A 24,081-nucleotide genomic window follows, 5' to 3' on the forward strand; every position below is an offset into this window, starting at 1 on the left:
TGGCACTGCTAGGGAGGCTCACAAGTTAAGGGTGTAACACACTTGGGTCAGCTCTTGTGGCTTCTCTGGAAACTTACCCTAGGTTTGCTGCTGTGTTTGGATGTAAAATAACGTCTGTCTAGAAGTACTGGAGGAGATTTATCTGGCAAAGCGGGGAGTTTCTGAAAGACTCTGAAAAGCCAACAGAGATAATAGTGTAGTAGTGGTTTGGGGTTTTTTGGTGGTTTTTTTGACAGATAACATAAAAAAGAGCACAAGTTGAATATGATTTCTTATCAGTTACCTGTCTGTCAAAGTTTGTTTGTATTTACATGAACTGCTGTAGAGATTTTTTTTTTTTTAAGTGCTTTTACAATTTTAAGAAAGTAAAAGAATTTGTAAACCTTACGAATGCTGCAGTAAGAGTCAGCCTTTACTCATATTGCTAATTTTCTTTATGGCCAGCTACTATTACTAGCTAGTTATTATGTTCTTTTCAATTAAAAACTATTAAGACTTTTTTGAATACTGGCAATACAGCTATAATGGTCTTTCTGTATTAGCGTTTGTTAGAACAAGCATCACGTCTAATTGAACTAGGTATCTAATGGGTGTAGAAATATTTGCGCTTATTTTCTTAAAAAACATGTATTATTAAAAATGTGAAAATGTTGAAGAATGAATACTTAAAATTATGAAATATAAGTTCCTCATAGCTTGATACCAAACACTTTAGCTTTTTTTTTTTTTCATTGAGCTTGTGTTCAATGCCTAATAAATACTGTGCAAGCAGCACTGTTATTTAAGAAAACATTTTAAATCTGTAGAAGGATGACAAATCTGAGAGGAGCAAAACTGTGTGTCATTCCAGTAAATGAGTTTTGCAAACAACTGTAATTTGGGAAAGATTGTTTTTTATAGATTAAAAAAACCCTAGAAAGTCTCACATCAGATACTGATATAGGTTCTTGTATGAAGCAGGTTGTGATATTTCTCTAATTTTTTTGTTTCACGTGCTCTGATAGCTTCGAGCAAGGTTTTGTAAGGGGTAAAAAAGGACAACGCTTGATTGAAAGATTTTTGGTGGTGAAGAGTTCAACACAATCCTTGGCAACTGCTTGTGATAAAAAAAACCCAACTTGTGCTTTCTTTAATCTGAATGTGTATATGTTAATTTACCAGCTATCAGATCTCATACTTTAATCTCGTATATTGACGAGTTTGATGCACTTTTCAGCCTTACATATGTATGGATATACATACATGGGTATTTATACAGTGTATGATTCTATTATTCTAACTCTGTAGTTAATAAGCTCAATAGACACTTACGACATTATTTCTAAAGACATTATTTGTATATTATTTATTGTATATTTGTGTATATATATATATTTTATATATAGTATAAGATACGTTTCTTAAATCCTCTAACTAATTTTTGTGATACTTTTCAGAGCCATCCCTTTTATAACATATTTCAGAACTTCAAAACCCAGAAAGGAACCTAGTAGTGGAAATTAGTTATCATGGATACAAACGTTTATGTAACTTTTTTTGTTTCTTGTTCCTCCTGTGTATGTCCAAGGATCACATTGATCCTTTAAACAACATGTACATCAGATTATCTTCCACTTCCTTCTCTTTCCCTCCTTGAAACAGTTTGTCATCGTTATTATTTGTTGTGGTGCTATTGTATCACATAGTGGTCCTTGATCCAGGTTTTTTAATTTTATTTTTATTATAACCTGGTAGCGAAACAAGAGTAGAAGAGGTACAGATAAGAAAAACAATGGAACAGTGCTGACCAATTTGATAGAGAGCTGTCCTGGTGGAACTGCACATTTATAGCATCTTTGTAGGTATTATTTGGCAAAAGTATTAGCAGGAAAATGATTAAGCTGATTAGATACTGTTAAGGTGTTCTTTTGAAGCATAAACAGGCTGCATGGAAGATTGCACACAGATGCTTTTAGGGAAATGTAACAAATGGGGAATAAAGGTTGGCACTAGTGATAGATGTCATTTGAGAGGGTGACAGCTTGGTCAGAATATTATGATTGGAAGTAAAGTGGCAGATTATTATTTTTTAGAAGGAGTTCCACATTTAAATATAGTTAATTGCCCAATGTATTGAAGACAACAGTGGACCAAAAATTAAGTGGTTTTAATCTACCTTTAATCTATGTCTTAGTAATTAGTATTATTTTAAGTTATTGTTGTAAATACGCAAGTTTAGTTCTGCCTTATGGTGAAAAATTATGTGCTATTCAGGAAACTTATTAAAAATGTTATCTTTTCACCTTCAGAAGCAATTTCTCAAGGAAAAGTTCTGGCGTATTTGTTTGAAAATACTTTCAAGATTCTCTTTGTGTACTTTATGAACGATCTGGTGGGCTGTGCACTGGAATAAGAGTGTTGACGCTGGATTCTACTTTCCTTAATGGAGACAGGGGAAACCTAGCAAAAGAGCAAATTTACCCTCTTAAGTTGTGAGAGGGACCTGCCTTTCTCAGTGGACTGTACAGAGGATTTAGGCAATTATGTTAAACAGGTTTCCTCATCTTGCTCTGACTTTCCCTGTCTCCATGCTCTGTTTTCTAGTGTTATCACCTAAAATGAGATACCAGGGTACATAATAAGCAGTGGATTGGTTTCCAGCTGATACAATTTATTGTAGAGGCACTGCTCTGCTTGCCTATCTCTTTTCTGAGGTTTTATTATTCTGTTACCAATCTCCTAAGCAACCTTGAAAGAACTAGTGATGTTGTTTATAAAATCAATGAGTTTGCAGTGTTTAGAGGGCTTCAGAAAAATATCATGTGGAGAGGAAAAAGGATGCCCTGTAGCATTTAATATGACTTGGTGAGCAGGCTGTCAGCTAAGACTTGAAAAGAAAAAAATAATAAAAAAAAAAAAAAATCAATTTAGAACAACCAGCAAGTCATAGGAAAAAATCAAGCATGCCTCAAAGTTCAAATATTTGGTGCATGTTTTACCCTGCTGTGCACTCTAGTTAATGTTCATAAGTTTAGTTTCTAATTTAGCAGAATCATTCTGTAATAAAAGTATATTTGTCCAGTACACTTAATGTTTTTGAAACCACAGCAATTAAATCAGCTGTTTCTTTTAGATAATATTTCAACTACAGTTGGCATCCCCAGGTATTTTTTGGTGGCTCTTTTGGCAGCACTCCTTCCTCAGTGGGTGCTACACAGAAGTCATGGTGCTTCCTTATGGCATTGTGCTGCTGGTGGCCTTGTTTTTCATGGAAGAGAGAAAACAAGGTATTGAGTGTGCTGAGTGATTACATATCGCACACAGCTGTATTCAAGTGGAGGTACCTAAACATAGCACTGTCCAGGTCTTGAGGCAATTGGGAACTCTCTACAGTACATGTGTTCCTTCTTCATTTCAGATATTCAGACATTCAGACTGGATTTGTTTCATGTTTCAGATTTGTTGCTTTGCTGTGTGGGTTTTTGACTACAGAAGTTAATAGTTGATTAAATATGCACTTGATGCATAATTTTTAACACAGAAAAGTAAGTTTTATTTGTGATGAAGGTATTTTGAAAACAAAGGTTGTCTCAATCCTTGGATGATCAATGTTTAATTATTTGAAGATTTCAGGGTGTAGGTAATGCCTCACGTGTAATTTGCAGATCCTGCAACACTTCTCGTTCTTTGAAAGTATCAGTGCTCGACACTTAAAATGCTAAGCTATTCCTTTTATCCGTTCTGTGTAATAGAAGTGTATCAGCAATTCAGTAACAAAAAAACCCAGTTTGTAATATTGCTTCCATTCTTATTTTTTGAGATAGAGTCTCTGTTTTAGAGTAGACTTACTTGTAGTGTTCGTAATTGAGGTGAGATTTGGTAAGTTTTCTTTGATTTGTTGAAGTGTTTTACCAGTCAATTGCCTAGTTTAATGTTAAGAAAAATGAAGGTATTAATTACAAATAAATTCAGTCATAGTGAAGTACTTGTTACTATTAATTTGGCTAGGTAAGTTTGTTTGAATTTTTGTAGCATATGGAATAGTCTAAAACATTCCAACAGGATAAATTTTAACATCATAGCAAATAGCCCTTACAGAAGATTTGGAATTCTGTTGTACTTATAAATTCTCAGAAATGGAAACAAATATGTCAGTTCTGAGCACAGGGATCAATTATAAAATGGTAAATTTTTTGCAGAAATTTACAGGGCTTTTTTTAGTTTGTTGTCAATTTTTTTCGCAGGCTGATCCAAAAGAGTTGATTCAGATGGTCACAAAGCATGTTAGTCAGTATGGCTATACAGACTGGCCTGAAGAAATCACAACTTTGATAAATCAGCTGCATTACTACAATGAGCGACTACTGGATTTCACTCAAGCTCAGATTCTGCAAGGACTTGGCAAAGGAGTGGATGTGCAGAGGTTTACAGCAGATGGACAGTACAAGAGAGAAACAATACTAGGATTGACAGAGTAAGTAATGTCTATTACGTTTATTTTCTTTGTTTTAAAATGGAATTACTTTAAGCTTTAATCAGGAAAGTAAATTGAGTGCTGACCTTTAGAAGGGATAAGTTACCAGATGCTTTAGACATTTACACTGTGATGCTGCTACAATTGGAGCCTTTTCTGTTCAACTACTCCACTTAAAGGAAATGTTGCTCAAATAAATGGATTGATAACTTTTAATAGAAGCTGTAACTCTTTGTTTATTAACTGCTAGTATTAAAGTTAATCAGGGATAAATGAAATCAGAGCATAGGTGGAGGTCTGATCTTTTCCTTTCATGTCCTGTAAACCTGCTCTAGCAATCTATTAGGGTATGCCCAAGCATCAAAGTTTGTAATGAACTATAGTTTAAAACAAAACAAACTAAGAAAGATTAATAAACTGTACTTGATTTTTAATAATTTAGTTAAAGCAGCTGTATATTACAATATTTTTCCCCTGTAGTCATTTGGAAGTACTGGAGCTTTCACTGCACATGTTCTGATACTTAGAATGCTTTTGTCTCACCTTTCAGTTATCCAAAATAGAAAAAAAGGAAGATATAGGGTAGTACTGTCTTTTCATTTTAAACGTACCTTTAATCAACATCTGCATGCAGGTACTTTAAGCTGTGAACAAGTCATGAATATACTTGAACTCTATATGTTCTGAAGACAATCACAGTTCAATAGCTTCTAGATTGTCAAAGTTCTGTGCAATAAGAAGCTTTTAATATAATTTGTAACCTAAATTTCAACTACTCTGTTCATAAAGCTTTTGAAGAACATATTTAGATGTTTACAGTCTTCCATGTATGTAGCTACTCGTAGCTACAATTCCAATAGAAATTTGTTAGTCCAAAAACATTGATATGAAATGCAGAATAAGAATAGTAGTATAACCTCAGGTTTTGAGCACTGAGCTGCTGCTTTGCATCTGTAAATCCATACCTGCATTGATTTTGGCACTGCATTCATGAAAATAGCTTTTAAGCATCTTTTAATGTTTCCATTGGAGTTACATGTTTTGTATATATTGCTCATTGAGCACATATCGTATCAGTAGTGTGTCACTAGGTGAATGTTACATCTTGGTTTTCTACAGTAACTTCAATACAAAAATCCTTCTGTTATTAAAGATACTTATTTTTGATGCAGCATGCTTGTTCACGTTGTCATCCAAGAGTCCTTTAGATACTGTCTTTTGTAAAAATAAAGCAAAAATGAAGAGAAAGTTCCTTACCATAAGGAGGATTGAAACACAGTATGAAAGGGTTAGTAAAAATGAGGCTTCATAGCATGTGGATGAGAGTGGTAGTCCCATATTAGGCAGTTGCAAAGATCCAACTAGTTACTTGTTCAGCTTGCAGCTTCCTTGCTTTAATCTTCTCAGTTGACTCCTAATTTGCATTTTCTAATGAAAATAATGTGCAAATTTGATATAATTTTGTAGCATATTTTTTCTTATTTTTGAATTATCACTAAGTGCCTCCTGTTTTCAATCTTTTTGAAGTGCTGTTTGCAGGAACAACACCTGGAAGAGATGGTATCTTATTTACAAAACAGCTTGGTACGAGAATGAGGAATTTGTAAAACTACTTAACAAAGAATTGTCAATTTTGTCTTCCATATTTGGTGTATTGTGATTAGAGCTTGTTATGCATTATTTATCAAATATTTCAAGATCTGGGTGCCTCACAGACTTAATCAAGGACAGTTCTCAAGCAGTTAACTATTTATTTGGGCAAAATAGAGCCAGAATGTACCTGGAAGGGAATTAGGGAAACCAGAGTAAGACTGAACGCGAATTCTTGAGTGTAGTCCCATATAGCTTCAGGCCAACTATGGTGTATAAGGTTTCTAAATCATTCTTTTACTTAAGGCCAGCTTTTGGGTGGCTGTTTTTGGGTGTTTTGGGTTTTTTTTTTCTTTTTTTCTTTTTTTTTTTTCATTCACCTACTCTAAGGTCTTCAGCCCTTCACTACTTCTCTTAAAATGTTGAAATCAGCAGTTGATTTTAATGATGTAGCACCAATTTCTTCCTTGTCTGATGTCACCGATCTGAAATACTTATTTTAGATTTTCAGAAAAATTGTGCAGTTACCAAGCAATCTGAATTTCATAACTTAGCTTGTGCTTATTGGGTTCTCAGAATAATTTTGGTGCATATGAACTAGGTCCCTTTGCAGAAGACTAAACCAAAAAGTCCTGTATAAAACCACTTCAAATGTACTTCAGTTCTTACTAGTGACATTAGTTTCTGAACCATTGTGTGTGCTTTTGCTGTGCTGCTCTGCTCTATTGCCAGTGTAGACACAGCCCTTTCTCCCTGATACATTGCTGCTGCAGCACTTAACAAACAGCCGTAGCCTTCCATCTCATTTTCCTGTTTCAAACATGAGAGGAAACTAAAGGCTAATCTTCATTTCATTTCTCTAAGTTGGATTTTTTTTTTAAAACATTTTTTGAGGATGGGCAACTGGAAAAGTGGATCTCATTTCCCTTTATTATGATTGAATCCAGTGGTGGTTCTAATGCTTTGTAGCTGATTGATGTCAACCGAAAATGTTAAGGACGGCGATTGCAAGCAAACACATGCGCATGTATGGTACAACAGAGGTTTGAGAGAGCAAGATGGAAAAAAAGCCCAAAATTGTTCTGAGCTGCCAAATGTTTATTTCTGTGAGCTTGAAGATACTCAGCAAAATCCCAGCTGAATGCTACCGCACAGGCATATTTTTTGATACTTTGGAAATGCGTGCTAGCACACAGGCAGGGTGGCTAAGAACCATCCACAAGAACTGCTTGACTTTGTTTTTGCACCAGTCTTGGTGCAATAGCACACAACGAACACATCCAAACTGTGTCTGCACTGGAGCCTTCAGTGGGCCTTTCTCTGGCAGTCCTTGGGCTCACAGGGACAGGGCTGCGCATGAAAAGGGGCATGTAAAGGAAAGTTAAAAGGTCCTTTACAAGGTGATGGCCATTTTTTCAGCTTTTCATTGTGTAACAACGACTTGTTCTTGTCCTGTCACTGTTATCCTGACAATGAATAGCTTGTTACCATTGTTCATTTATACCGTATCATTTCCTTAAACCTCCATTGCCTCATGCTGCCGCTGCATGCCACTCTTACGACAAAAAAGACAGGATTTTGGTAAGGTTTATAAAGTGCTAGGGGGAATGGATCCCACTAGCTCCAAGAGCCACTCATGATTTGTATGATTGAGTTATTGTGCAACTAAAGCATTCATATCATCTTCTTCTTTCACTGACTCACGGAGTCACAGAATGGTTGAGGTTGGAAGGGACCTCGGGAGGTCATCTGGTCCAGCCCCCCTGCTCAAGCAGGGCCACCGGGAGCCAGTTGCCAGGGTCCATGTGCAGGCAGCTTCTGAATAACTCCAAGGATGGAGACTCCACCACCTCCCTGGGCAACCTGTTCCAGTGTTTCGTCACCCTCACAGTGCAAAAGTGTTTTGTGATGTTCAGACAGCACCTCCTGTGTTTCCGTTTGTGCCCACTGCCTCTGGTCCTGTCACTGGGCACCGCTGAAAAGAGCCTGGTACTCCCTGCACCCTCCCGTCAGGTATTTACATACACTGATGAGATCCCCCTGAGCCTTCTCTTCTCCAGGCTGAACAGTCCCAGCTCTCTGAGCCTTTCCTCGTAGAAGAGCTGCTCCAGTCCCTTCATCATCTTCGTGGCCCTTCACTGGACTCTTTCCAGTAGCTCCATTGTTCATTTTAGAACTGCTCAGTTCATTTCAGAAGCTGTTGTAGTATTTACTTTTTAAGCAGAGGGTTATTAGGTCATGCCTAAAGATCATCTTTTCCTTCTGTCAAGACATTCTGTATCTGAATTGATGATACAAAGAAAGTAATATAGCGTACTTTTTTTTTTTTTTTTTTAATTATTGAAAGTGTTGAGATCAGTGTTGAGGACTAGCCTGCAGAATACTGCCATTAACCTCATCACCTGCAGTGTACCTTTTCCCAAATACCCTGTTATCTACCCCTTACCCAGTGGCATACTCGCTGTGCAGTTCTTGCATCAATCTTCACCTTCACTTTAACTAGTAATCCCATTGTGGACAGTATATCAAATGATTTCTGAAAAATGTGAAGGAATGTTAAGTTTACATGTGTTGTGATTTGGTAACAGCTGTCGTGTGTCCCTGGTTAAAAAAAGATCTGCTTTTATGTACTGAATGACAACCTGCACAAACTATGGCTTCTAATCTGGAATTTACAATGTAGTGTTGTCATGGCACTTCTTAATGTCAAAAAATAGAATAGAGCATCTGCCTCTAAAAGATTAGATGACTTTTACTGAGTATTTTTGGAAAAGTTTAGATTATCATCCTCTTATACATACATTATTGCTTGCTGGGTTAAAAATTTTTCTGTTTGCATTGAAGTATTGAGTCTAGTTGCAAGAGGTTGGGTACAGGAAGCCTTGCTGTGCTGGAAAATCAGAGGGAAGGTGCCATGGCCATTGGAACAGAAGAGACAGGATAGTGTGGGGGATTTTTTTTTCTTTTTCCTCTTTTCTTCTTAAATATATTTCAATAAATACTTTTATTTATCTTAAAATATATTTCTTTTAATTTTAATGCTTGTGTTCTGCCTCCTATACTTTGCATACATGTTATTCCATGTAAAGTGCCTAACACTTTTCAGGGGTTGTCATAACTAAGAGTCATTACAAGAGGTTTGTGGATTTTTTTGCTTTTTGGGGGTCTTTTGTTTGTGTGGTGGTTTTTTTTGTTTGTTTGTTTGTTTGTTTTTGTTTTTTAACTATTGGAGCAATAGTTCAATGCAAAGGCTATTCTGATAGCTGATTGCGAAGATTTTTTCAGCATTATGTTCTTTCTTGACATTTTGCTTTTCTACTCTGCATTGTGTATCTTATTTTAATTCTCCAATATCTGTAGCAACTGTCACAGTGGAATGTAATGATATGTTGGATTGAGTGTGTAAAAATCACAATTAAGGTGAATGGATGTGTCAGCTGTTCACCTGGGGTGGTGAGAAAGTCAGACTCCAGCTGTAAGCCTTGTTTAGCGTAGATCAAGATGGTATAGATCTCCATTTGTAAATGACAAAAAAAGAACTGGGAGGATATGCTCTTTAATCTGTAGATTTAATCTTTTTCTGCTTTCCTTTTAATATCATACATGGGTCATGATGATGGTATAGAAAATGTACTAAAAGTTATTGTTGCTCCACAAAGTGCCCCCTGGCCCCCCAGGATTGTAGAAAACAATGTAAATAATTTAAGGAAGGTATTAAACATAATATGATAAGGTCACTCAAGTTTATGGAGTTAACATGAGTCTTATATTAATACAATTTTGTAAACTAATTTGCTGACAGCTGCAATTGTATTTTGTAATAATTCATGTTGTGTAAGGCTTTTTTCCTTAGTCCCACGTGACTTTTTAATTAAAGAATCTAAAACAATATGGTCAGCGGTATTCACATTAAATGCATTTTTTAAAAAGTTGTTCGTGACAGGTCTATTAGGATGTAATTACAATCAAATAGTATTTTTCTTGGAATTATCCTGGAGAAAAAAAATCAAAACAAAACCAAACCCCCCAAACCCAAGCATCAGCCTTAGTAGTATTGTTCCTAAACCAGCCTAAAACCAAGAACCACGTGTGTCTACTTGAGCCATACTAACTTCAGTGGATTAATAAAAATTTATATGAAGTTAACTTCAGTCTTTGATCACTTAACAGATTCTCCATCTTTTGTTTTGTTACACGGATATACAATAACAGAAAAACAGTTTTTGGTATTTCTAGGACATCTACACAGTGAAGCTCGACATCTTCACACCTTCTTTAGTCTGCAAATACTAAGAGTGTTTCTGTCTGTGAACTTCTAAGGAAGAGCTTTGAGGACCCACATACCAATTGTGCTAAAACGCTATAGGTGTTGCAACTAAATCAAATAAATGCTCACTGTGACACGTTGCATCCTTTATCACTTTGTAATTGAAATGAAATGAAAACTGAGGTTTTTGCTTTAGCACAAAGTTTAAGCAGAAACTGTCATTGAGGACCAAAGCGTATGTGGTGTAGGTGCCTGTCTTTGGAATATCTCTGTAGTCTGATTTTTTGTTTGGGGATTTTTTTTTCTATTTTTTTTTTTCCCAAGTGGAGCACTGAGTATAAGCAAATGCAAGAGGATGTACTTTGTGTCTATTTATTTAACAGTGATTCTAGTTTCTTGGTTTATGAAAAATAAATTTAAAAAGAAATCATTACTTTTTTAGTGTAAATATTTATTTTCATGTCATGTCTCTAGGGTCTTAGTGTAACTTCTCTGTGTTTTCTTTTATGTTTTTTCTCTGTAAGAACACTTGAAGAAAATGTCTACAAAATTGCTGTTTCTTTGGCTCAGCGATACAATGTTCCACTTTGGGAAGTTTATATGACCCATCTGGAATTTTTATTCACTGACAGTGGGTAAGTTGTCTCCCCTGCAAATACACATACAATTCTGTTACAAAAAAATATGTGCTAACCTATGAGAAAGTTGAAGTATATTGTGGGTAGAGTTTGGTTTCTGTTTTCATATTTCTTGTGCTATGATAGTTTGGCAATTTTTGTCTTTTTCATGTGATGCTTCTGTAACCAGCCATGAAAACAGGTGTTACAAGCAAGGATAAAAGCCCATATGTATCTTATTGTTCTTCTAAGTATTCAGGGACTTTTGTTTCAGTGTTTAGGTTTCCACGGCTTTGAATGCTTAGTGCTCTCTTCCCACAGGAAACTACCTTGTAGTTATTTTTACAGTTCCTTGGAATATGTCCTGAACCTTGATAGTTTTTTATATATTTATTTATTTTTAAAAAAGTTTTGCTATTTATTGATCTCTCTTCTACATAGTAGCAAAGGAAGTAAATATATTGGAGTTTCCCATTCACATTATTCATCTATTCATTTCAGTTTCAGTTTTTTATAGAAGCACTTTTTTTACAATATTTCTTTGGAACTGTTCTAGCCTACAAGATTATGGCAGACCAGACCTGGCATTGGTGGGGGGCATGAGGGTAGGGATACTTTTTGTTTTTCATTTCTATTCCAGAATTGGTTCCAGGGCCTTTTTGGTTGTTTTTTTTGTTTGGTTGGTTTTTTTTGGTTGTTTTTTTTTTAAACTTAGACATCTTGTCAGTCAGACAAGTACTTTTTGCCCACTGAAAGATGAATAAACCCATTCGATGAAAGACTAAGCTACTTGCCTGAGTACTGCATTCAGATGACAGTGATGTAGAGCCCCCTGTGTAATACAGCAGATCATCTACTGTTCTGACAGACATGATCAGTTTAGTCTTGTTTGTTTCTAATTTTAAATTGTGAAAGCAGCTTTACCTTGCAGCAATATTTGTATCTCTCTTAACATTAACTATTAATTAAAAAGCATTAAAACATTTTATAAAACATGAGGCATAAAAAGCAAAGCCTGATAGATGTTGGTGCAAGATCTGAGAAGATGAAATAACATTCTGAGACTTTCTTTGTTTCCTCCAGAAAACAGAGAAGTCATACCCTCTAAATTTTGATGCTGCTAAATTATTTAGTGCTTTAAACAAAATAGACAGTCAGGATATAAACATGGCAACACTGGGCTGAATGTGAAAGAGCCAGCTGACTTCTCTGGGACTAGAATATTACCTAAGGTATTTTGCAACAGTTTTCTATCATATTCTTTGTTCTTGTCCTCCATGAGTTAGTATTCATAGAATTCTGAAATCATTGAAGTACAAAGTAACAACCTTTTCCCTAATGAAATTCAGAAAAGTCTTGAAAATTGAAGTATAATAGCATAATATGCTGCTGAGCATGTTTTTGTTGTATCATAATCTCATTTTAAAGTTGATTGACAGCATATGGCCATTACAGTATATTTTAGTCTTGGGATTATGGCATTAATAATGCATGCTTCATTATGCATTCAGTCTAAACTGAAAAGAAGTTTATTCTAAGACTTAATCTCTTTAACCAAATATGCAGTATTTCTATAAGCCACTTTATGTAGGGAGAAGCTTGAAAGAAGAACTTACATAGTTTCTATGAACTATTTCTTTGATTACTTGATGACAAATAATCATCACATGTTTTTCTGTTATGCTGTGAATGAGTCTGATGATAATTGTTCAGACTTACATTTTTAAAAAAATTCAATGGAAATTTAATTTTCTTTTGAAGAATCTGATCACATTTGATTACCAATAATCTATAAAATGCAATTTATGATTTCAGCAAGAGGAAATTCTATGTTTGCCTGTCACAGAATCTGTTATTCCAGAATCTTTCTGAACAGCATAATGAACCCTTCCTATCCACCACCACCCGTGCCCCAACAAATCTCTGTAGATCCTGTCGATACAATTTAATGTCCATCTAGCCTTTAGTTTGAACTTTGGGTGTGGACAGAAAAATGTATTCAGATCACACTTTTGAAACACATCAAGTCCAAGTGTCTGTTTTTTCTGATATTAAGAGTTAATGATGCTTTATTTCCATTAATATGATAGAACACTTAACAAATGACAAGACTTTAGAGAATTAAAATAATGCTTACAAGGTTAGCAACCTAACTGGGGTAGGTTCTAGATATAAAAATAAATAAAAAATAACTTCTACCTCAGAAATCAGAGAATAATTTTTAAAGTGAGAGAAGGTTGTGTTTGTGGTATTTGCTGTAAGAAAATCATCTTTAGGAATGAAACTGAGACATATTTTACCTGGATATCAAAGAGGAACACTAACTTACATGTGGCATTTATACTCAGGAAAAACTGATGTTGAAATTCTAATTTTAAAGGTAGAAGAAAATCAAATGGTATTAGAAGACATCGGATTTCCACATGAAATGTACTACCTAACGTGGCATGTGATTGGACTCTGGGAAGAGTCAAGGTGGTAGTAATCTGTAGGTTACTTCTTTGCTCAGATTTTAGGTAAAACTTTCAGTTGAGAAAGGTATAAACTTAAGATGAGACTTCCTTGATATGCACCCATTTTTCTCCCAGCTGAGGAAAAAAGGAGTGATTGCATTCAGCTATCTTTTATGTAGTCAGCTGGAGGTGTCTGAATTCATGCTGTGAAAGAGCTAATGTATTCTTTTCAAAAGGGTCAGGAAAAAAATTTCCTGCAGCAGTGAGACTGGCTGAGGTCAATCCAAGACTTGCTGGTATTTTCCTAAGTTTTCATGGATGACAATTTGAGAAGTAACTTGATAAAACTGTCAAATGAAATATGCTAAGCATGAATAATGGTGTCGAATAGATTAACTAGTGGGCAAGAGCCAATTTTCAGTGATAATCTCTCTCAAAGCATGCAGAAGTGCTCATTGACTACAGAAAATAGAATGCAATTGATTGGGAGAACTTCTAATTGAGCAAAAGGATTTTCTAGCATCATTCAGCCACAAGTTTGGTGGTGTTTTTTGGGTTTTTTTGTTTGTTTGTTTGTTTTTAAAAAGGCTTCCTGTACACATACTCTGGACATATGTCTACTTTTATGTATAGCTATACTTAGAGATGTGAAGTGCTGCTTTGAATCCCACTTCGGTATTCATGACCCTTAATCTGCATGTTCAAGTGAACAGGTAACAAGATCAGGAAATACAAGAGCTCCTTAGCTTTTGTTTGTGGACAATAACAACTATTTAAATATTTATGAATGAGTATTTACTCTTTCAAAATGTCTTACAAAGTTGAACCTTAAACAAAGAAAAGTATTGTCCTGTTTCCCAAGTGTGCAGCTGAAGAGTCTTTCATGCCATGTCCAGGCCTTTAAAGCCAAAATTATTTCTAAATGTAGGTTATCGACACTGGAAATAGAAGAAAGAGCACAGAGTCTTGGTCTATTTGAGACTCTGAAAACCAGTCCTGAAACACTGCATGAACACATGGTTAAATATGTTTACCCAAGTATTGAAGGCAGAGATCACCAGCGGTTGCTTTATTATTTTACACTCCTTGAAAACTGTGGTTGCTCAGAAGTGGTGAAGCATACTGTTAAACCTGAAACTCACATCCGACTCCTGAAAAAATTCAAAGCAGTTGCACCAGGTAGGAGAGTTCCTGTTTGTTTTCTTCATAGCTGTATTTATTGTTCTGTTGTGTGAGTGTTAACATGATTATGCTTATCTAGTTTATACTCTCCAGGTAATATTTTTTTTTTTTTTTTTCAATGAGCATATCAGATGAATGCAAGTAATTTAGTAGGTTAATCATATCTTAGAGGAGTAAGTTCATTCTCTTTGTATTACTGGAAATTTATTTTATTACAGCAAGCAAAAAATATTTAAAAACAGATTTCTGTTGGTCATGCAAGTTAAAATTACTGGCAGTGGTTCATAGTGAATTTTTAAAGAAAAAAATACAGACTTCCTAGAACATTATTTCTAACACTGCAAGTTTAACGTAAATATTCTCAAAGAACTTAAGACATTTTACCTTTCAAAAGTCTGAATTACATAATATATTAGGAACTTCAAGCATTTTGTTTGTTTTAAAGAGGGTAATTTTGTTTGCGTTTTATCCTTGGTGTTACCTTTTGCTTTTGCAGAACTACAACATCGTTTGTCCTCCTACATTATCAGACAATGCCTATAAAAGCGAGCTGCTGGAAAGCACTATGAAATTTTGAATACTAGTTTCAATTTGCTTGTTAGTCAAGTATTAGCAGTATCTCGAATTTCAGTTGAGTAACTCCAAATCCAGTTTCAGAATGAAAAATACGCACTGTGTGGGATTACCTGCTGTGGGGATGAATTAATTGTTCAATACTGGAACCTCATGTGTCAGACACTAACTTTCCTGCAGAATTTGGAGAGATTGTGCATATGAATTCATGTATTGCAGGAAGAAAAGGCAATAATTTGGGGGGGGAGGAGGGATTACCTTCAGTTCTTATTGATGTGTTTAAACACTCAGTTTTGTCAAAGGCATATCTGTCAAGAAGTTGTTGTCTGCCTTCAAAGCTATTTTTAAATGTTGCTCAAAAAAAAAGGTCCTAGGGACCATACATCAGATATAAATTAGTCACTTTGTGTGGTAAAAAATTTAATCTATTGTATTACACCCTTAATTAAAATTCTCAGTGTTCATCATAGTTTATAGATAGTAGTTAAGGAACAACCACAAAGTGTTTGTAGAGGTTACAGGCCCTAAGTACATGAAGAAAAACCATAGCGATAGAAGCCGGTTGTCTTAAGAATTATATGCATACAGAATAAAATGGTATTGTTGCTAGAAATATTTTGTTGTCGCTAGAATAATTTGGAAGAGTTTTCTTCCTGTAGGAACCAGAGTAGTAACGGTACTCTTGTATTATGTAGATCCATTTACATGAATAGCTATATGTCCTGTCTGGAGTTGACCTTACTTAGTTTACTTGTGGTTAGTGCCTTGCATTTTTGCTGAGATAGATAGTAGGTACCAATTGTTACGTGATCAGAATACATCTTTTTTAATTAATGAAGACTTATGTCTTGAGGTGCATGAGTTTTTCTAGGCTTTCTATTAAAAAAATAGTAGCATAATTCTATATACTATATATATATATATTCTTGCTTCTTTGAGAATCTGCTTTTTAAGTTTATGTCGATATGTAATGTTAAAGTATGTTCCAGAGATTGAGAGATTTCACACGCATCAGGACATCATAAAATCCCAGTGTTACATGTATACAAACCTGTCTTCCTCCCCAGTCTGTCAGTATGTATGACTGTAAAAGGAGATGGAGTAGAGTCTTTCTAGTTCTGCAGATACTGGCTTAGTACTGATTGTTTTACACATCGATGTATAGTTTGAGTAGATTTAATTATGAATCACTTTTATTTTGTTTGCCTCTTTCTCCTCTGTCAATAGGTCTTAATTATAAAAAGCTAACAGATGAAAATGAAAACCCTCTGGAAACACTGGAGCCTGTCCTTACAAGTCAAAATATCTTATCTATTTCCAAACTGGGTCCCAAGATTCCTAAAAAAGATGGCAGCATGCTGTCACCAAGCTCTATTTATGCTGTCTGGTTACAAAAACTTTTTTGGAATGGTGATCACCATCTCATTAAAAAAATCCCAGAAACTATGGATGAGTGGCTACATGCATATGATATGTGTTCGAAGTACTTCGATAGACTTGATCCAGATGATATTGTCACTTTTATTGATGAAATTACCTTTTCTTCAAAAGCTGTCACAAAGGTAAGCAGATATACTTGAAGAATTTCAGGCCTCAGGTGAGGCACAGTTGAATATAGTATCAAGGAGAAAGTCTCAGCAAATTTTACATTTTTCATTTTACAGTTCTTAAAGATAAATTCATAAAGCTACCTTCCTCTGCCTACCTCTTCTTTTTATGACTGCCAGTATAAAAGAAGATTTTTATTCAGTTAGAGGAGTTAGTTCTGTGGATAAGAGAGTTTTTGATGGAACTCCAAAGTCCCTGTATTCTGTTTCAGCAGAGAATAAGATACTCTTCCTGTGTATTTGTTTATTTTACTTGTGCTCATCCTAAAATTCATTGTGCTGCAGGCTTGTGTTTAGTACCAGGCTTTTGCATTCTGAATAGGACGCTCCACAGAGAAGCGTTCTGGGCCAGTGCATATGGTTTCTAGGCACTGTAATAATATAAATGATAAACTCTGTCATAATCTCCATCTGGCTGAAAGCCTGTTATCGAAAGAACGTGCTTTCATGTCCGTAACATATATTACGAGGTCTGCAGTTTCTTTTTGCTCAGTGAAACCTACTTATAAGGACATTTCTAACATAAAGTTTTATCCATGCTTTCTTACGTATCTTTACTGCCAAGCACAAAAAGAGAGATGAGATTTCTTAGATATTTCCTTATTAAAAGATCTTGAGATGTCTTCACTAACTTCATCTGAAATGAAAAGATGATAAAGAGGAGGTATTTTGTGGGGTTTTTTGAGTCTATCTTCTCTATTCTGGATTGTGCTCATTTTCCAGAGTTGCCTATTCACTGCACTCACTGAGGTGAATTGCAGTTTATTCCCTCTTTGGATATTGTTTTAGAAAGACTGACACTCATCCTGAGATCTCAGTTGCCAGTCCTGACCTTGGACTGAGGTAGCCAGGGCATGACTGTTGTCTAATGAGAAGGAAATGCAGTCCTCATGTATGATCGCTGCTAGTGACTACTTGAGACTTTTGCTGTTAATGTATCTTGGGCATTTCAAGATTATTTCTCACTTATTCCAGATGAATGGTGCAGGGAGAGGATGGATAGCCTCCACTGTGTATCTGTTTTGAACACTTTGTTTATTTTCCTTTGTTTATTTCTGTTCAGTATTCTAATACAGTTTCTCTGCTTTCTTAAGATGAGTATGAGTAGCAGGAAGGAAATATTTATAGCAGGATTATTGTGGTTGGTAGTCAAGCAGAACTTTGTAGCAGAAATCTGTTAGTTTTTTGGCCATGAAAGATACTGTCCTGGTTTCAGCTGGGATAGAGTTAATTGTCTTCCTAGTAGCTGGTACGGTGCTATGTTTTGAGTTCAGTATGAGAAGAATGTTGATAACACTGATGTTTTCAGTTGTTGCTAAGTAGTGTTTAGTCTAAAGTCAAGGATTTTTCAGCTTCTCGTGCCCAGCCAGCAAGAAGGCTGGAGGGGCACAAGAAGTTGGGAGGGGACACAGCCAGGGCAGCTGACCCAAACTGGGCCAAAGGGTATTCCATACCATGAGATGTCATGTCCAGTATATAAACTGGGGGGAGTGGGGGCAGGGAATCGCCGCTCAGGGACTAACCGGGCGTCGATCGGCGGGTGGTGAGCAATTGCACTGCGCATCATTTGTATATTCCAATTCTTTTATTATTACTATTGTCATTTTATTAGTGTTATCATTATCATTATTAGTTTCTTCTTTTCTATTCTATTAAACTGTTCTTATCTCAACCCACGAGTTTTATTTCTTTTCCCGGTTTTCTCCCCCATCCCACTGGGTGGCGGGGGGAGTGAGTGAGTGAGTGGCTGCGTGGTGCTTAGTTGCTGGCTGGGGTTAAACCACGACAGATACTCAAGAAGTGTTTGAAACAGTTGGTCAAATCAGCTGATTTAGTGTGTCCCCTGCACTGGGTTTGGGAATGAAACAGCTGTTTAACCAGCTTGCAACTAGTTTTGCCTCGGGTTCCCATCCAATTTTCAAGTGGAAGTGTACAATAAAAAATTAGCATTATAGAACCTGAAAACTTATTTCTCAGAGATCTCTTTCCTCTAACTTTGATCTGGAAAATCCTTCATACATAAAAGCTGCCTTTTGGCTTGCACCTTTTACTTAAAATTTTATCCTGTTTTGAGGCTGCACTGGTCATGTGAGCACTCTTTTAATCTCTAATTAAGCAGTTTCTTCTCAGCCCAGTTCTATGGCCGAGTACTTTCCCATTCCCATAACAGATGCACATTTCTGCATTTCATGGAAGTGCTGATACTTAATATACATAAAGGACTGCCAAAACCCCACGGTCATTATCATGAAATAATCTGTGCTGTCACTGAGACAGCTGAGTTTTCTCACGTACGGAAAATTTGTGGAGTTCTTCTAAGTGGACCTTGAGAGGAAGCTTGAAGTGAGATAGTGTAAGTAGGTTTTTGAGCAGTGCTGAGAGGTGAATTGGCTCCTTCCCCCTTTGGGAAGAAAAAAAAAAAAAAAAAAAAGGCAACAATTTCAAAAGGGGAGTGGGGGGAAAGGAGAGACAGTAGTCCAGGGAGGTGATGAAATACACTCCATTGTTACCCTTGTGGAACAGCACCTCCATCTAAAAGCCCCTCTTGGTCAGAAACAAGAAGAGTCTCGAGTGATGAGGGGTAATGGGAGGTAGGCTCCGTAGCAGTGTAGGCTATGTGAGTTGAACTTCAAGGGTACCATTGCTGTTGTCACCACGTGGGAATTTAGGAAGCAGACATTAGAATATCCCCCGCTGTTTTAATGTATCAACAGTAGTAAGGAAAGGCAGGTGACCGGCCAGCAAAGCAATAGGAAGCTGCTTCTACTTGCATGTCCCTTGGTATGTCAGAGAACCTGGGAGCAGAATGTGTGACTGTGCAAAGGGGAATGAAAACACGGGGATTGAGTGCTGACTTCTGCAACTTCTTGTTCTTACTGAGAAAGACAGGAGCATGCTGGGCTTTGACAGGGGCCCTCCTCTTCACCTGTCCCCTTCCACTAGCTCTTCTTTTTAATGTTCTGATGGGTTGGGCCAGTGGTGACTGAACGAAAAGGTGGATGAATGAGCAGTGCTTGACTGGGCAAAGGAGTTGAGAGAATGTCTAAATTGCAGAAATGGATGGGGAGTTTGCACTTGTGAAAGGGCAACTAACATTGTTACACTCACTTGTAGTTTAGGGTGTGACGAGGTTTTAGGTGCTGTTAGTGCTAAGAGCTCAGAGATTCTTTTCTCCCGTGTTTCTTGCAATCAGTAGAAATAAGTTACCACCTGGAAGATGAGATTCAGTTCCCCTACCTTAAGGGTTTAGAGAAGTGGTGACATTGGGTGGTGGGAACCGTGTGAGCAGAGATGCATCATAGTGGGACTTCAGTAAATCATAGACCCAAAGTAACACAGTTAATGTACTGGATATTCTGTATGAGACAGATCAGACTGCTTCCTGAAATTTAATATCTTTTGATCTGCAGCATATCCTATAGGGCATGTTTTGTAATTTTTGAGGGGTTAAAGGTGACTTGTGAATCCAGAGTAATCCTTGATTGCTCTAGTGGCTAGTTGTTCACTGTTTATTTTTTCAAAATGCCTTTTTGCTCAACTGAATTTACCTACTTTTGAAATTCCACCTATAGACCTTTTGTCTGCTATACTAAAGAGCTAGTCATCAAAGTTTGCTGCCACAGTCAGACATTCAGTAGAGGCCACTTAAACTTGACTTTGATAAACTGAATGGACTGACCTTGGGAAGTTTTCTGCTCTTTTTAGTGTGTGTGTGTGTGTGTGGAGTTGTTTTTTCTTTTTTTCCCAGCTCTTCTATTATTATCACAACTCTTCTTTGGATCCAGTATATCAGCGTTCATCTTCAGTTGAAGAAGATAGAGATTGATGCACTATTCCTGTTGTGTTTGTGGTAAATGAAACAGGTGAAGTCCTTTACTCTTCATCAGTACCTTCCTCACACACTGAAGGACTGAAGCATTGATCCCTTGACCACAGTGGCTCGCTGCTGCAAGCAGTGAGAGGGTTCCTGCTTATGGCGCTTCTACTCAGGAATGCTTTTAATTCAGAATAACTATTCAAGTTTTTCTGACTAAATAATAATTCAGTCCACCTCTGTAGTGGGTAAGCATAGGCTATTTGGATGTATGGAACAGGTTGCTCCCTAAAAGGGAGATATTCCAAATATTCAGTAGAACTACTGGTTATATTTTTGCATGCATTTTGAGTCTGTCATCTTTTCTTCTAGCAGCTCTGTTTGCTTTTAAATAATGCTGACTTCATAGATTCTTAATTATAGTAATGATCATATCAACGTTTTTATCTTGATGAGTTCCCATTTATTCCCCTTATTGTGATCTGTGTGAAGCATTTTAGGTAATTTGGGGATTTTTTTATTCCTTTGTTGCCAGCATTTTGTTCGTTGTGCTGGATAGTCGGTTATGTCTTCAAAGAACCATCTGTTTCAGAGCTCATAGGTCATTGCCCTGATGTTTGTTGATTAACAGTACTCTGAAAAAAAAAAAAGCCCAGCACAACAAAACCAAAAAACAAAACCACAACTGAAAACAATTACTTTTTAAATTGCTGTGTTTTCATTATTGAACACAAACTACAAATGGGGATGGGCACAATATGTTGGTTAGGAAGAAAAGACTACAGCTTTAGCAGCAAAAGTAGAGTAAAAAGCAGTGGTATCAAAAGTTAGGTCTTCTATAGAGAAAGAGAAGTTGAAATTTTCCTTACACAGGCTGTTCCTCACAGTCTTCCGTAGGGTCGGCCACATTCATTCAAACTATGGCTGATGACCTTTTTTGTTTACTATTCCATCCTTTATAACTTCTTTTCCAACTTTTGAATGCAAAGGAAGAACTTTGTTTGCAAGTTAATGTTTTTAATTGAAAGGTTGACTCTTACTTTCTCTGTCAGTAATGCTTTTTTGACCATTTTCTTCTTGCTTAAGCAGGAATATGATGCCCACATTTTGACCACACACCAAATGGGTGTGGAATGAGAACCTGTTACAACTGAATATTAACCTGCATAATTTTCTCTTTCAATTTTAATGACTTTAAATCCCTTTTTAAATAATTGAATAAAAAGCTCAGTTTTTTAAAAAAAATAAATGCTCAGAGTAACATTCAGTATCTTTTGTCTGGCTGATTGACTTCTTAATGCTGTATAAAGTGCTAAGGAAAAAGTCAGGGCATGACATTACCTGAAGATGTACAAGAAATGCGTTAATTGTGTTCTTACATACCATGACTGCATTCAGATGTTACCTTTTGAATTACTTGGCTTCTTTTTATCACTGTGCTCCCGTTCAGTCAGTTTGTCTTGTCTGACCTTGTTTTCTTCATGGGTATTGACAATACCGCTTTTTCTAATATCAGTACACTTTTAGATACTTTCTTGTGCCTTGCCATTAATGTAGTTATTTTAATTAACTCTGCTTCAAGACTGCGTAATAGGAAACTTCACGAATAATGTCTTTTCTTTCACTGGTTCCTTACATGAATTGGAACTTTCACACTGATGTCCAGATGAACTGTGCTAGGTCTGGCAGAGATGGAGTTAACTTTCTTCATAGCAGCCTCTGTGGGGCTGTGCTTTGGATTTGTGAGCAAATCAGTACCAATAACACACCAGTGTTTTGGCTATTGCTGAGCACTCCTTGCACAGTGTCAAGGCGTTCTCTTTTTCTCAGCACCCCAGTCCTGAGTAGGCTGCAGGTAGGCAAAAAGTGGGGAGGGGTCACAGCCAGGATAGCTGACCTGGGCTGGCCAAAAGTGTGTTCTATGCCATATAATGACATGCTCAGCAGTAACAAACAGGGTTGGAGGGTGTCTTCCAAGATGGTTGTTGCTGGGAGGTTTGGCTGAGCATTGGTCTGCTTGTGGGAGGTGTCGAGTGATTGCCTTTGCATCACTTAGTTTTCGTTTGTTCATTATTTTTTTTCCTCTCTTCTTCATGTATCAAACTGTCTTTATCTTGATCCACAAGTTTTCTTGCTTTTGCTCTTCTTTTTCTCTTCCCCTGTAGGAATGGGGAACCAGCTTTTGTTAGTCCATAACTGCTTAACCTACTTCTGAATTCACTAATGTAATTTGCTTTCCATCCAGTATATCTGGTTGTATTGTGGCTACCTGACATTTGGTTGGTGGAATATGTAAACCTGGGATTTAGTGGCAGAGACAAGAACTGGACCAAACCGTTCCATCTGAACATCAGGAAACATCTTTCATTATGAGGGTGACCGATCACTGGCACAAGTTGCGCAGAAAGGTTGTGGAGTCTCCCACACTGGAGGTATTCAACAGCCACCTGGACATGGTCCTAGGCAACTGGCTCTCGGTGGCCCTGTCTGAGCAGGGCTCTGGACCAGATGCCCTCCAGAGGTCCCTTCCAACTGCAACCATTCTGTGTTTCAAGGTTGCTGGGATCCCAGGTTCCTGTGGCATTAAAAGGAGGGGAGCTGTTTCCATAATATCGAAGTTGCATGCTAATCACTGGCTATAAGAGAGGCAGGGTCAACAACTTCATGTGCAAGTGAACGTTACCTGTACAATATTTTATTAAGAAATACTTACATATTCTGAAGGAAATAGGCCTCTGAGATGAGTTTTTTACCCTGAGGAGTGAAATCTGTTGAGCTGAAATAGTATGCGATGTTCCTTGATTTGAAAATGAAAGAAAACATATTTTTAGGATTTTTCATTGCACATTACAACCTATAGAATTAAAAATCTTTTTAAACCATAAAAGCTTTTTAAAAAGAACACTTCACATGCAAACAAAGATTGAACTAGCCCCTAAGCTGCTACTTTTTATCACTGAGTACGATACCAAATCTCACTACTGAAGCCAACTAGAAGTACAGAGGATAGCCATTCGCGTTTTGGAATAAAATAACCAGAGAAATGATATGCTGGTAGTGCTGCATTTTGGCACTATGCAAATATGAATGCAAAATGAAAATAGTCTTGGGAAGAACCTGTTTTGTATTTTGGTTTTTGCTTGGTTTTTTTTTTTTTTTAATGCTTTATTCTGTATGTGCTTATGGCATCGTGACTTCTAAACTGGCAGTATATTCACACTGTTCTCTAGGATATAACAGTTAGATGGAATACTTAAATTGTTTGCCTTTTGCGTCTCTTGCATTTTGAACATCAGAATATACAGTAGAAGGGAAAAAATGAAATATGTAGCTGTTTCCATCTTTATCATGCTTACAAAATGGATATATAAATCCATCTGTGGTCATTAAATTTTAATGTGATGTGAAAAGTGTCACATTTTCCTTGCTTATAGTAAAATCTGATATTCGAGACCTTGTTCAAGGTAACAAAATCATACTTAATTACATTTGGTGGGAATGGAACTGAGTTGCGTTTGGAACTGA

General features: G+C 36.6%; 1 protein-coding gene across 2 annotated transcripts in view; it reads left to right on the top strand.

Annotated features, from left to right (window-relative positions):
- NBAS (NBAS subunit of NRZ tethering complex) overlaps nucleotides 1-24,081 on the top strand; it is a 191,676-nt gene that overhangs the window by 108,831 nt on the left and 58,764 nt on the right. For both annotated transcript variants that reach the window (XM_030037298.2, XM_030037299.2), the window contains 4 exons: nucleotides 4,224-4,453; nucleotides 10,835-10,945; nucleotides 14,309-14,559; nucleotides 16,363-16,697. In XM_030037298.2, the coding sequence (XP_029893158.1) occupies nucleotides 4,224-4,453; nucleotides 10,835-10,945; nucleotides 14,309-14,559; nucleotides 16,363-16,697 (927 nt within the window). The remainder of the gene's footprint in view (nucleotides 1-4,223; nucleotides 4,454-10,834; nucleotides 10,946-14,308; nucleotides 14,560-16,362; nucleotides 16,698-24,081) is intronic.

This window comes from Aquila chrysaetos, chromosome 15, assembly GCF_900496995.4.
Source record: "Aquila chrysaetos chrysaetos chromosome 15, bAquChr1.4, whole genome shotgun sequence".
In the NCBI taxonomy this organism is placed as follows: domain Eukaryota; kingdom Metazoa; phylum Chordata; class Aves; order Accipitriformes; family Accipitridae; genus Aquila; species Aquila chrysaetos.